The following is a 14,221-nucleotide window of genomic DNA, read 5'->3' as shown; positions in this document are numbered from 1 at the left end:
AATAATTCTTCCTGACACAATGTATGATGTATGAAACATGCATTGTTACCTTATCTGAATTCATCTGATGACATCAACCAATCATCTCCTATGTACTGATAGCAACGTTGCCACCGCCGCCACCACCTGTACCTTCCATAGCTCCCACCGCATCCTCCTTGGTACCTCCTAATTCTAAGTCACGTAATAACTCGTCGAGCTCTGATGGTCGATATATTTTTGATAAAGGTTGTTTAGACGTCGGGTGAAGAGTCATTGTTGCGAATTCCACTGAAGGATTAATCGTATTAGCTATAAGAATCCCTTGATTCTCATTTTGCCATGTTGATGAGTTGTTTTGGTCGTCGCGCGAACCCAAATCGATGGTGACCAATCTTCGAATCCATTTCCAGGGCTTTACTCGCGAAGGGAGAGAGAGAAGTTGCACTCACGTTTCTCACTACTCAACTTAGTACTATCCATAGTCTTACTCATGACCTTCAAACATAGACTCTTTGCATCTTCCAAAGTCAAGTCTTCTTTGTAATCCTGTTTCAACAAACTGGTAGCTGAAGAATGATTTGATCCTACACAAGTGGCTTTCCATCCTGAGTAATTACCCGATGGATCAGATTGATATAGTTGGAAACCGTAGATTGGATCCCAGCCCATATAAAGTAACGCTACACCGAATGGACGAAGACCTGGAAGAAACGCCATCATCTCATCAGCTTGTCCCGCAATCGCCTGGCTGCTATCGAAGCTATATGACAGGTATGTCGTAGTGAAGGTATCTGGACTTAGTAGAGCATGAACTCACCTCCGAATTGCGTGTAACCCTGTTTCATATCGCATAATCTTTGCACCAACATCTCCACTGGGATATCTTCATCATAAGTGAACAAGTGCTTTTGTGCGGAATTTCGTGCAAAGTTGACCAACGAATTAGCATCGGATGTGATACCTGCTAATCCAGCTAGGATGTTACTAATATTTTCACAACCAGTTAGCTTGCGTCCGTAAATATCCTAGTGAGCAGGAGGTTCGATGTAAGCTCACTTGTTTAACAGGAAGATCTTCTCTCCACCACCTCCCATCCATGCTTCCGTTCCTTCGCCGCCCATACCTTCTCCTCCTGGAGCAAGTGAAAGATCAAGTAATTTACCTGTCACTTTCTGTTGGTGAGCAGAATTATCAGCTTAGTTTTGACTAGTCTCTGACTGGATTAGCTGACCTTTTCTGCTGCCATCGCTATACCTTCTTTCGATAACACGGCGAGGACTGTACCAGCGTGAGAAATAGCTTCCATTGCATATTCAACTGAAAGGAGGTCAGCTACATTTCGCGCAGAGACGAGAGGACGGCAGCTCACCCTGGAAGAGACGACCTGTGGGCGATTAAATTGGTCAGCGAGATGTATTCCGCCAAAAGACTGCGAGCTGAGCTTACCTTCCGGTGAGAAGATTGTTGTTCGACCTGCAAACGAATCAAGTTAGTCAATCTATTTTGAAGGAATCCAATGGTGGACTACATACTATCGTATCTTCGAGCCTGAAAAACCAGATGAAATTCAGTAAACCATAGCAAATTTGAATTGGATACAGCAGCTGACTTACCATTGTTGGGTATGAACTATTGGATAGATGAGTGGAAGCAAGCGGGAAATGGGACAAGCTGAAAGAAGTTGAGATTAGATGAATCTTTCTCTTTCAACGATGATGCTATCTCAGATGGGATGAACGCGTGTACGTTGAACTGTGCGGGGCATAGTGAAATGTCACGCCTATAACTGGGAAGTGGGTCATTCCAGAGAATAGGCATGTGAGTCCTTCGGAGCTTTTGGGCATCTCCGTTTACCGTGCCTTAATCGACACAGGTTGTTGATAAGATGAGACGCGAAGAAAGAATGTTGAAGACGTGAACGTCCAAAATCGACAACGGTACATATGGTCCAGTCAGTAGTCTGTATATCACATCCTCTTCGATCTGCTCGATAAAAATGCTCGAGATAGAACCTTAGATTCACCAACACTGATATCTGGCTCACCTACAATATGCCTATCAGCCCACGCGAGGCTGAAGCATATGAGCTCCCTTCGCTTTCAGCTGAGTCCAGCTCCAAGCCTTATGAAGACATTGACGAGATCTCTCAGGAAGATGCTAGGCTACTTGGTACATCCTCAGAAATCAAACGAGGAACAACAGATCCTGTTGATCATCCGGTAGTTTATATCAGGACGGTAGAGGATGAAGAGGTGATAGGGAAAGGGTCTAACATTGAAGCTCTCATAGCTCGTGTGAGTACTCGACCTTCAGTACCTGGCACACAAGCTAAAGACATGTATTTGTAGACTGTCCCTTCCACAGATGATCCATCTCTGCCTACACTTACACTAAGAGTCCTCGTTCTCGGATCGACCTTTTGTGTACTTGGAGCTTGTTCTTCAATGGTATTTTACTTCAAATCCAATGCACCTCAATTCTCGCAGTATTTTGTCATTCTGGCGACATATCCTCTTGGACATGTGTTGGCAAACGAAAAGATGATACCTAGAGGCAAGAGTATACTGGGATGGGAACTCAATCCTGGGAAATTCAGTATCAAGGAAGCGATCCTAGTCAGGTGAGCTACAACACGAGCTGTCTCTTTGAGAATGGACCATATATAGCTGATATGAGTATATCACAGTGTTCTCAGCTCGAGTGGATCTCAAGCTGCTTACGCGGCTGATATTCTCGCTATCATGGACTTGTACTATGATACACCAGTAGGAAGGGTCGCTTCTTTGATACTGCTGTTGACCACACAATGTATCGGATTCGGATTAGCCGGTGAGCGATGAAGAAGATTCCCTCAGACTTGATAATGATTTCTCACACTGGAGGAGGAGAGAGTGACAGTACTGAATCGAGTGATCATAGGTATGCTGCAAAACCTACTCGTATCACCTCCGGCGATGTATTGGCCTTCAACTCTCGTTACAGTCCAATTATTCACCACACTGTATTCGTCTACCTCATCGAGTCTCTCAGATACCGCTCAAGCTCTAACTACGAAACGACTACGGATCTTCATGCTGATATTCCTCGTCACATTCATGTACCAATTTCTTCCTTCACTTCTCTTCCCCACTCTCACCTCAGTATCCGTACTGTGTTTGATGAATAACGAATCATGGTGGATGAGGACCCTGGGAAGTGGTTATTCAGGTCTGGGAATTGCAGATTGGAGCTTTGATTGGAGTAGTATAGGCTCTTCAGGCCCGCTTTATACCCCTTATTGGGCTCTTGGGAATTACTTTGGTGGTTTAGCTGGAATGATCTGGGTCGTGAGTATATATTCTTACCACAGCCCCCTTCTCTCATTGTTCCCATCATCGTTAAGGCGTCAACTGTAAATAGCTAATCAAAATTTCCACAGATCATGCCTCTGATCTTGTTGACTAACTTTTGGTCCGCTCGGTCATTTCCCTCACCTGTATCTGCAGGCTTATACAATTCGACATTCCAGAAGTTTGACGTTACGTCAATCCTCAAACCTGATTTATCATTAGATGAAGTGGCGTGGGAGAGGAGCAAGCCCCTGTTACTCACACCGTACTTGTAAGCTAAATCTTGCCGATATTCAATGGACAAAGTAGCTTATGAATAACATAGCGCGTTGACGTACGGATTGAGTTTTGCTGCGTTGTCAAGCGTCCTCGTGCATGTTTGGCTGTGGCATAGAGATGAGATCAAAGAAGGTCAGTTTTTAATGATGAATTCGAGTAAAAGCAGAGTTGTAATTGACCTTCTTTTATAGCGCTGTCAAAAAGGAGTAATCAGATGAACGATGTACACAAGTAAGTTGACCGGAAACTTTGCAATGAGACATAAGCTCACAACACTGTGAAGCAAGCTCATGCGATCCTATCTTCCTGTTCCAACTTCTTGGTATTTAGGATTATTAGCAGTAAACTTCGGAGCCGCAAGTAAGGTTTCTCGGCAAGCATTGCATCGAGACGAGCTTACGCCATTTTCTAGTCATTCTGGTCAAAACCACCCCTTTACAAATGCCCATCTGGGCTTTAATGTTAGCACTGGCAATCGCGACAGTGAGCTTTCCCACGTCTGCTATTCAGAGACACAATCAGCTGACATATCGCGGGTGACAGGTTTTCTTGGTCCCGTATGTTCATTTTCAAAACATCCAAATCTATAAAAGCTGATAGTCCGTGAAGTGTGGGTATAATAGCGGCCGTCAGTAACACTCAAATTGGACTTGTGAGTTTCTATGTAGCTGGTAATGTTGGATAATTATAAGCTAACTGTCGACTTAGAACGTCTTGACCGAATTGTGAGCTACAAATCTACCAATAAACAATTTTATGAGATAACTAATCCTAAGAGTCATATAGTGTGGCGGGTATATTGATGCCTGGCAAGCCTATCGGCAAGTGAGTGTTTTATCGAGAAGTACAAGAAGCCAGCTGATAAAGATATCAGCGTCACATTCAAGTGTTATGGCTGTAAGTCTGCGACTCCAATCATGGCGCCTATCAAGCTGATGAGTGAATGTAGATATGGCGATGTCACAAGCTCTAGGTCTCACCGCTGATCTGAAGCTCGGCTGGTACACCTCAATACCACCTAGGGAAATGTTCGCTTCACAGATCTTGGGCACGGTACTTGGCGCACTAGCAAACTGTATGTCTGACCTTCATTGATTGTAATAAACTGACTCGATATGCTAGACATCACCCTAGAATCAGTGCTGGAATCAAAACGTTCTTTCTTGAACGGATCCGTTGTAGACCCAACAGGTCAATGGACAGGCAGATCACCTGCGATCTTCTACTCAGCATCGATAATATGGGGTGCGGTAGCTCCGGCTCGATTCTTTAGTGGTGGGTATGAAGGGTTATACCTCGGTTTCTTGTTGGGTGCAATCGTACCCGTAGCTTGTTGGTGGGGACATAGACGATGGCCTGGATATAAATTGAACAAGGTGAGATCAATGAGGCGATGCTGCATTATGCATCGTAGAACTGAGGATCTGCAATTAGGTCGTTTTCCCCATCATATGTAGTGGAGCAACTATCGTTCCTCAATAGTAAGTACCGACATATTCCTTTTTTGCCATCCGATATCATGCATAATGGGATACTGACAAGACTGATTTTTGTACTGTTGGGAATACCAGTCCAACAAATATCATCTTAACCTCCCTCATAGTTGCCATCTTGTCAAATTCATATTTCGCCAAGAAGTACCCTAAAACACACGGAAAATACATTTACGTGATTTCGTCTGCCTTGGATGCAGGAACCTCGATAACGGCTTTGACCATTTATGTTTTGTTTGGGGGCGTTTTCTGGACTTGGGATGGACCTGAATGGTGGGGTAATGCTAGAGGTGACACAGAACATTGTGTACCGGGTACTTAGGGCTTATATGACTATATGAACGCATAGACTTATGGAATTTACAGTTTTGTCTGCGTTTCATAGGTCCTTCCCTTGTCGAGCATCTGCGTAACCCCATGGAAAGTGGCGTTCAATCTACTCTCCAGGCTTGCATGCTTACCGCGAGGTAAATAGTGCCATCCACCTGGAGTCACTCGTGAAGAATCCACATTGGACGCGGGGGTGGGGGGCCTATCGAGCTAATCTACGGATCGACTGTTTGTCCTAATCAAAATGAAATTTGACTGAGTCACAAGATGATAGATACATTCAACGCAAAATGAGAAAAAAGGGAGATGAATTGGAGAAATGTTAGGTGAAACGGTTCTCAGAAAGAACAACAAGACGCAAAGCGCGGACACCTTTATCAACTACCGTCATCCCATAAACGTGCGGAACCAATGATTCCATTTGTAGCATGACAGTCTGTGAGAGTACAACAGGAACTGGCCCGAGACATAAGGGCCAATGAAGAGAGGTCACTGACAACTGGCTGAAGATATCTCTTACGCTGCGGTAACAAGAAAGTGCCAAGTATTCGAGGCGTCCGTCACCCTTGGCGAGAAGTTGTCCAAGATGCATCAGTCAAGTGAATGTAAAAACCGATGAGATGAGGTGATAAGCTCTTTTCACCGAGTAAAACAGTTGGTAGTATGCATTCAAGTGTTGACGATGAAACACGTATGCAATTACTACTTGTTGTTGAACTGCGGTCGTATGCATGTTTACACTTTGGAGATGTCTCTTCCCATGGTGTTTTATATCATCATCATCATCATCATCATCGTATATTCCTTGGTGGCCGCAGAATAAAGTTAAAAAACAAGGGTGATTCCTGAATTATTGTTTGATTACGTATCATCTCCTTTTCTTGGGTTATCCAGCATGCCTAACTGTCAAAATGATTGGGGTGTGTAATATACTCCTCGGTCCGAGCGTTAATGCATTATTATTCATTCACATCTCTCTCCCTCGCGTGCCATGAATCAAGAAAATACAATTCATGATTTCCCCCCCTTGGTACAATTGTCATAGGTGCCTCCGTACTATATCCCACTGCATATATCTCTCTTACGACTTCAACTGACCCACTCGACACGAATGCATTAGAAGAGTAAGGCTTTCCATATACGACGAGTGACTTGTATAGCGTGTTGCTCTTGCGTAGACTTTGGACAATTAGAAAACGAAATACAGACATCGACAAAATCGGCCCTTTCTTTTTACCCTTACACACATAACGAACAACTGTATACATAATCCACTCGTCACTTGTTTTTATACGAAAATTCCATTCCTGTCCACCAGAACAAAACATCAACACCGCACTGATTTGACAAACACGACCGTTCGATTGGTACATAACAGAAGAATCGAATAAATCTATACGTGGAAGGCCAAAGATATAGATATCCTTGGTCAGAGCCCGTGTTTAATCTGTCGGGCTCGTGCGAGGAACACTCTAAAGTGCAACGCAACGAAGATGCCATCATCAGAGGTATCTGAACAGGAGATTGAGAGGGAACGAAATACCCTACGGTGAGCTCAACACTCCTTTTCTCACTCCCTCATGCTATTCTATATGAACATACATTGATGTAATCTCTCTTTTTCCTTTACTATTAATAGAAATCTCAGAAGGAGATCTATAAATTCTTCTGGACCTGGTGCTTTAGCTGTTGATCCTGATTTACCACCACCATCACCGCATTCTCGACCTGAATCATCTGGATCATTATATGATACAGGTGATGATATAACGCTCTCGACACCTGATGGATTAGATGGACAAGATGCAGGTTTATTTTGGGTTCCAGCACATTTACATCCCGAGTTAGCACCAGGAGAATTTAGAGCTTTCCTTAAATCACACACGCATCCAGATCCCACGAATGCAGATGTGACAGAAGCTGGGGAAGCTCCAGGATTAAGTAAAAGTCCGTCTTGGTTAGCTAGAAATCCTAGTACCAGCAGAGGAGGAGGAGCAGGAGGAGGAGGGGGAGGGAATGAAGGTTTGGGTAGAAAAAGATCAATGTTGAGTAGACAATATCAACCTAAACCAGGTGATAATGTCGAAAATGAGGTTCCTCCTTTACCGATGAGAAGACCAGCAAGTATTTATGGTGGAAGATCAGGTGAAAAAGGTCTAACCCTGAACGATCTACAAAAATTAGAGGAATTAGTAGACGAAGCGGATGAAGAGGAAGATCCCGAGACTATGAGAACATTATTGAGAAGAAGTCTCAGTATGAACGTGTCTCCTGGATGTGAGTAGTCGTCTCTTCTTTCCTCCCCTGCTTATAAGGCGTTCACCAAGTATTGCAAGCTAAAGTATTGATTTCCCCAATAGTCCTACAAGATGATATCCCAATAGGTGGTGAAACAGATGATGCCCCTCTGATACCCTCTCGTCCCGGCTCAATCCTACGTCGATCGGTAAGAACCAAAATCCGTGGCAAACCCGGCGCAACAGGAGATGGCGGTGGACATCGATTTGCGGCTACTAGAAAAGGAAGAATGACAGCTGCGCCTCAACGTGAATTACCGGTATTCGATGATGAATTCGATTACTCTGATAGGATGAAAAAGTCAAGTACCAGTACCAGTGCTGGAGGAAGTGATGAGAATGTCAGTGCTGAATCTCATGAACAAGAAGATAAAGAGGTATTCCATGATACAGTACAGCATTTGGAGGAAAGAAGAGGGTCGGATGAATCAACTGATGAAGCTCATATTTTCGACTCTTACGCTAGAGATTCAAGATCAAGCTCAATGTCTTCTTCTTCACATGATCAATCAACTTCTCCAAGTCCTGAGTCATCCCCGCCCGGAAAAAAGTTATCCCTTCCTCCAGTAATTATGACTACGCCTTATCAAGCCGATGGTTCAGATTGGTTCACGAAAGATTCAGATTACGATCGTACGCCAACACAAGAAAGTGTCAGAGATCCTCTGGGCGGATTAAGAAGGACTTCACCAGGTGCTGAATTGGGATCAGAAAGACCTGCTATACCATCATTATCAACAGCTGGCACTAACCTTACAGTCCCAGAAGAACTCTCTTTACAATATCATCAATCCAATACCACTCCTCAGCAACGGCCTACATCTCTCCCTACAAGTCAGTATGAGCTACCACCAGGTATGGCTCCTCCTGTTCAGCGTTCATCGCTTCCTCCTGGTATGGCTTTGCAGCAACAGCAGCAACAACAACAGCAGCAGCAGATAGAACAACCACAGGCGCCACAACCTGTTGAGCAGAAGATGACGCCTGTAAGTATTGCAAGCACGAATCTTGCGCGTACGGATTCTGCCGTGTCTACAGCTTCTTCCACAGCCAGTAAGGAGAAAGAAAAGGACAAACAGAAGAAGGGTGGCTTATTCGGAAAGAAGGATAAAAAGGACAAAGATGGCAAAGGTAAAAAGGATAAAGATCGATTCCTCGGATCACTTTTTGGTTCAAAGAAGAAGCAAGAAGAGATCTCATCCGTCTCAAACTTCTCTTCCGCTGGTCCTGCAGCGGCAGCAGCATTACTTGGTTCTTCGAAATCCGCCAAGTCACTAGGTGTACCTCCTTCCCCTTCACCCACCTCACCCGGATTCTCAAGTTACGCACGATATCCAATTCATGTCGAAAGAGCCGTTTATCGATTGAGTCACATCAAACTTGCTAATGCCAGAAGACCTTTATACGAACAAGTGTTAATTTCGAATCTCATGTTCTGGTATTTAGGTGTGATTGGACGCAACGTTTCAGAGGAGAAGAAAACCGCTTCCAACAATCCTGAAGAAAAGAAAGATGAAGTCAAAGCGCCTGTGAAAGGTACACCACCGAAACCTGCTGATTCAGGATCAGCTGGTAAAGCTCTACCTAGGACAAACCCGATCGAATCTCCCTCTCCTACACCGGGTCCAGGTCAATTATCAGCATCATCTTCGAAGAAGAGTAGTCTGACAAAACCTGAAAGAGCAAGAGATGGTAGAAATAATGAAGCGCCAATGCGTGCTCCTTCATATGGCATGCAAAATGCTCAAGTTGATCATGAAATGAGATCACAACCACCTACATCAAAACCTTCCCCTCCTCTTCAACGTCCACCCTCGCAACAATCCATCCCTCCTTCCCAGAATTTCAATGCTCATCCTCAACAACAACATCCTCATCCTCATCAAACGCCATCGCAGCCGCAACAACAACATCCACAACAGTCGAATCATCAGCAACCTCCTAGACCACTACCTCAAAATTCCCCACAAAGAGCAATGTCACAACCGCCTCCTGTTGGCGCTGGACCCGGACCTGGACCTCGATCACCCATTGAAGGATATCATCGCCACTCACCACCACCACAAAACATCCAAGGCCCTCCTAGAGGATTACCTCAATCTTCTTTTGGCCCACCACCAACAAGTAACAATGGACCTCCTCCTCCACTTGCTCAACCGATACTCACTGGATTAGACGAAAGAAGGGATCCCAGACAACGTACTTTATCTAATCCTGTACCCCCTCAAGGGATTAATACTGCAGGAATGAGAAGGGTAGTGACGGATGGGAGGAGTCCAACTTCACCATTAGATGGTCAATCTCCACGTCCAATATATCCTCAACATTCAGGTCCTCAACCAGGTCAAATATTCCATCATCCATCACAACAACCTAATGGTCCGGCATCCCCCTTCCCTCCTCGACCGAATCAATCAACTGGGCCTCAACCTGGACAACTCTTCAATGCACCTCAACCTGGACAAATGTATGGGAGGCCACCTCCACCACCACCACCTCAGCATCAGCATCAACATCAGCAGTATGGTCATGGTCAAAGACCATTACCTCCACCCGGTGCAGGTCCTCCTCATCCTCAACAATCTGGTGGTAGTAACTGGGAACCTCCTCAGCGTCTTCCACCCGGCGCAGGTCCTCCTCAGACTTATAGGCCACCTCCTCAGAGCTTAGGCCCAGGACCTTTACATAATCAAGGACCATTACCTCCACAAAATGGACCACCCTATGATCCAAGAAGAGGTCCACAACAACCTTATAGTCCTCAACAAGCCTTCTACGGTGGTCAACCTCCGCCTAGACCACAAGGCCCTCCGCAGGTCGGTCAAGTGTATGGATATCAGAATACTCCAGCGGGATATGGACATCATCGATAGGCTAGACTCCAATGGGAAAGGTGTACAGCAATTCTCAGTCATTAACGAGGATGATCTGAAGCGCTGGCAGGAGGCTGAAACGCCCTGGCGGTGTGCTAGGATTTGCTCATGCTGCTGATACCAGGTGCCAGGTGTTGAAAAAGAAGTCACTCACCCATCATTGTGTTTTTATTGTCATGTGAACGACTTTATGCAGTGTAGGCTTTATATGTCCGGAATGAAAAATGCATTGACGGACTTTTGCATGCTCTGTATGAATATGCATCTTTAGTGTAACGCAATTCGAATGAGAAGACTGAAACAAAGTAAAGTGTAGTTATCACGCAAGGCATTACCTATCCATTGGTTAAGCTATTGACATAAAGTGCAAGAATAGGTCTTAACGCTGTTTGGTCAATGAGCAGGCTGACTAGATCGATATATAAAGTTGATGGCGAAGACGTCTTTAATCATTCTAACCCGTACATGTATCACCAAGCGTTTTATATGATAGACTTGCTAAAATGTAAATCCAGCCATACCACCTCACTACTATGAGATCTCCCATTCACGAGAACACGAGAAATGCAGGTAGAGAGGTCCATCGATTATCATGTACTTCGGAATCGCCTGGGAATGCATGGTATTCATGTCCCTCCATGACCAGGTAAAGTACCAGCCCATTGATCTCTATCTCTACCTTCATCATCCTTTTTCACAATTTCTTCCTTCTTTTCCTCCTTGGCCTCATTCCCCCTCTTGACGCTACTTGACGTTATTGAACTGGAAGTAGACACAGGACGGGTACGTGTTTTATCTATCTCATCATTCCACCAATCTTTCCATTCTGGTGATATCGATATACGTTGTGTCGATGGCTCAGATAACATCTCGAGTGTTCTTGACATCTTTCGAAGCTATGTAGAAAATAAATTCAATTTTAGCTTGGACAAAGACTCCTGGACCGGTAATATACTCTTCAATTATGCTCAATGATTATGATTAGACTCACCTGATGCTCAATAGCTGTATAATCCCTCTGTCGTAATTTTGGATGACGGAAATTGTATCTCAAATGTAGCATGAAATTAGGTCTTGCTTCCTGATTCAAATAAAAAGATGAATCAGCTAGTTATACATGCAATTTATATATAATCGTGCCCTAGATGACGGGTCTAGCTTACTGCCGGTTTGGACATTGCGTTTCGCAGACCTCTAAAATGAGACAGTAATCAGTATACCTTAATTGAACTGATCTAGAGAAGATATACACGGGATATATTTACTGTCGATATAGATTTATCACATCTTGTTGTAGACCCGATCTTGTCATTCTGACTCGGTCCTTTCTTATAGCCTGTTGATCTTACTTCAAAGTTATTTGTCGTTGATATGATTGGCCTTGGATGCTAGTAATCGCTATTCACTATAAGCTTTGCAACTAGCTTTGATCTACATCGATGATGATGGTGACAAGTTGGGAAGTTGACTTGAAAGTGGAGGTGTGGTCAATCGCTTTAATTTAAATCAGTTCCCCATTTATCATGGGATGTTAAGCTCATCGTCACCCCCGCGTCGTTCGCTGTCGCGGCCTGAATGGGTATTTGTACAAAGAGGATATCTATCATCCACTCCATTAGGAATTCCTTATGAAGTATCAAAGTAACATCATCATACTTCTGACACGTATAACCAAGACCAAAGAATAATATCGCGCATCCTATATAAAGACGAAGAGAGCGATCAAAAATGAACTCAGTACTCACACAAATTCAACCTTCGAACCCTCATTCTCGATTAGAAGGTGAAGATGAATTTGAACAATATACAGACTCTGCGTCATGGGGAAGTATGGCTGGATTCGGAAATTTGAATAGAACTGGTGGTGTAATGGGCATGGATGTACCCAGAGTATCAAATGTGAGTGAAGGTTCCATGTTGCCCTTATGGATATTTCACAAGACGAATTACCTCTACCCCGATTTTAGATAAACTGGAAGGCAGTCTTCGTTGTCGTTATATTAGGAAGCCAGGTCAGATAGATAGCTGATGTTTTGTTATGTCTCTTACTGGTATTGGTAGCCAAGTGCATTCTTAGATATGCACACTGATAACATGTCAGCGAATCCCGATGCCAAAATCAAAATTGCACATGGTACTACAACATTAGCATTCAGGTTTAAAGGTGGAATTATCGTTGCCGTGGATTCAAGAGCAACAGCAGGAAGTTACATTGGTAAGTCCACAACTTTGCTTAAGGTATACACTATATATCACCTATCCAATGAGCACGAGAACCTCACACCACCTAAGCTGACCTCACATTGTAGCATCTGGAACGGTAAAGAAGGTCATTGAAATTAATAAATTCTTACTTGGTACCATGGCCGGTGGTGCAGCTGATTGTCAATATTGGTAAGTCCTATCGCTCATCCTCGAATCCAATAATCTCCCCTTATGAGAGCTTCGCAATCTGTTCATCCAATATGTTTCGCAGTGATGGGACTTCACTGATATTGTCCATGGCCTACAGGGAGACATACCTCGGTATGCAATGTCGATTATACGAACTTCGAAACAAAGAAAGAATCTCGGTAGCTGCAGCTTCGAAGATCTTATCAAACATTGTATATCAATACAAAGGAATGGGATTGAGTATGGTGAGTTTGAAGATGTCATGACGGCGGATCGTTACTTCTCAGTGCAAACACGGCTATCCCTTCTTAAATAGCAAACATTGATATCATCTTTTCACCATTAGGGTACAATGGTTTGTGGATGGGATAAAACTGGACCATGTATCTTCTACGTTGACGATGATGGACAAAGATTGAAAGGAGATTTGTTTTCTGTTGGTTCAGGTAGTACATTCGCTTATGGTGTTCTTGACCAGGTGAGTCGATCACCTTCTTTAGCTGCGTTGATGAGTCCTCATAGACCTTATGACTGATACTGTGAGTCGCGTAGGGATACAAATGGGATTTGACAGATGAGGAAGCTCAAGAATTAGGTAGAAGATCAATCGTAGCTGCGGGTCACAGAGATGCTTATTCAGGTAATACATGTAATTTATTCCATGTAAAACAAGAAGGATGGGATTTCATTGGTACGTCAATCGTCATACTTCTCGTCCACCTTATCCGAATACTTTTCTGTGGTATGAATTCTCCTCAGTAGAATAGCAGACGAATTTCTGCTGATTTGTTCTACACTGATAATTAGGCAACTACGATATCAACGAATTATGGTACGAATATGAGAACAAGAAAAAGGCCGATAGAGAATCCGCCACGGCTGCTCCTGCTGCCGCTGCTTCTCCAATCGCAGTTGATCAATAGTCTCATAGTATAGCTAGGTAGATGAGAAGAAATGTAATGCATAATGTATACAGTAACATGATGATGTGTTTGTCTGGACAGCATAATAACAAGTTATTACTGCCACATTGTACACTAGCATGTGGGCGGCGGCGGTCGCCGACTCCTGTTATTGCCACTCTGAGTCTGAATGTTACCGATCTTGCAGCAGTTCTTGCTTTTCAGAAAAACCAGCTACTTTAAGACCAGATGGATAGTGCATTGGAATACAATTGACGATCGCAACCATATCATCCTTCTGGCTGTTTGACACCTCGGGCCAATCGATCTTACTGTTAGATC

At 43.9% G+C, this 14,221-nt stretch overlaps 5 protein-coding genes across 5 annotated transcripts; 3 read left to right on the top strand and 2 right to left on the bottom strand.

Moving 5' to 3' along the window:
* Positions 1 to 88: 88 nt before the first annotated feature.
* IL334_006090 (uncharacterized protein) lies at positions 89 to 1,598 on the bottom strand (the record flags this gene model as incomplete). The annotated part of the gene is made up of 9 exons (XM_062937794.1): positions 89 to 270; positions 432 to 683; positions 800 to 966; positions 1,039 to 1,154; positions 1,214 to 1,299; positions 1,352 to 1,366; positions 1,429 to 1,455; positions 1,515 to 1,530; positions 1,596 to 1,598. The coding sequence occupies 9 exons, from the start codon at positions 1,596 to 1,598 to the stop codon at positions 89 to 91; spliced, it is 864 nt and encodes a 287-aa protein (XP_062793845.1).
* Positions 1,599 to 2,033: 435 nt separating this feature from the next.
* IL334_006089 (OPT family small oligopeptide transporter) lies at positions 2,034 to 5,405 on the top strand (the record flags this gene model as incomplete). Its single annotated transcript, XM_062937793.1, has 18 exons — positions 2,034 to 2,276; positions 2,331 to 2,602; positions 2,669 to 2,811; positions 2,902 to 3,308; positions 3,401 to 3,582; positions 3,637 to 3,722; positions 3,782 to 3,821; positions 3,874 to 3,950; positions 4,003 to 4,073; positions 4,134 to 4,147; positions 4,200 to 4,242; positions 4,299 to 4,315; positions 4,377 to 4,415; positions 4,465 to 4,487; positions 4,540 to 4,665; positions 4,713 to 4,966; positions 5,025 to 5,071; positions 5,162 to 5,405. The coding sequence occupies 18 exons, from the start codon at positions 2,034 to 2,036 to the stop codon at positions 5,403 to 5,405; spliced, it is 2,328 nt and encodes a 775-aa protein (XP_062793844.1).
* A 1,501-nt stretch (positions 5,406 to 6,906) lies between these two features.
* Positions 6,907 to 10,583, top strand: IL334_006088 (uncharacterized protein; the record flags this gene model as incomplete). The annotated part of the gene is made up of 3 exons (XM_062937792.1): positions 6,907 to 6,962; positions 7,053 to 7,690; positions 7,774 to 10,583. The coding sequence occupies 3 exons, from the start codon at positions 6,907 to 6,909 to the stop codon at positions 10,581 to 10,583; spliced, it is 3,504 nt and encodes a 1,167-aa protein (XP_062793843.1).
* Positions 10,584 to 11,209: 626 nt separating this feature from the next.
* On the bottom strand, positions 11,210 to 11,895 carry IL334_006087 (uncharacterized protein; the record flags this gene model as incomplete). The annotated part of the gene is made up of 4 exons (XM_062937791.1): positions 11,210 to 11,479; positions 11,575 to 11,664; positions 11,747 to 11,777; positions 11,849 to 11,895. 4 exons carry the CDS (start codon positions 11,893 to 11,895, stop codon positions 11,210 to 11,212), a joined length of 438 nt encoding a protein of 145 aa, XP_062793842.1.
* A 416-nt stretch (positions 11,896 to 12,311) lies between these two features.
* On the top strand, positions 12,312 to 13,900 carry IL334_006086 (proteasome subunit beta type-5; the record flags this gene model as incomplete). Its single annotated transcript, XM_062937790.1, has 7 exons — positions 12,312 to 12,482; positions 12,645 to 12,798; positions 12,893 to 12,977; positions 13,096 to 13,222; positions 13,324 to 13,455; positions 13,530 to 13,668; positions 13,785 to 13,900. 7 exons carry the CDS (start codon positions 12,312 to 12,314, stop codon positions 13,898 to 13,900), a joined length of 924 nt encoding a protein of 307 aa, XP_062793841.1.
* Between the last annotated feature and the right edge of the window lie 321 nt (positions 13,901 to 14,221).

The sequence above is a fragment of the Kwoniella shivajii genome, chromosome 8 (assembly GCF_035658355.1).
Source record: "Kwoniella shivajii chromosome 8, complete sequence".
Lineage (NCBI taxonomy): Eukaryota > Fungi > Basidiomycota > Tremellomycetes > Tremellales > Cryptococcaceae > Kwoniella > Kwoniella shivajii.
The sequence above is the reverse complement of the archived record's forward strand: the minus strand, read 5'-3'. Positions and strand labels throughout refer to the sequence as shown.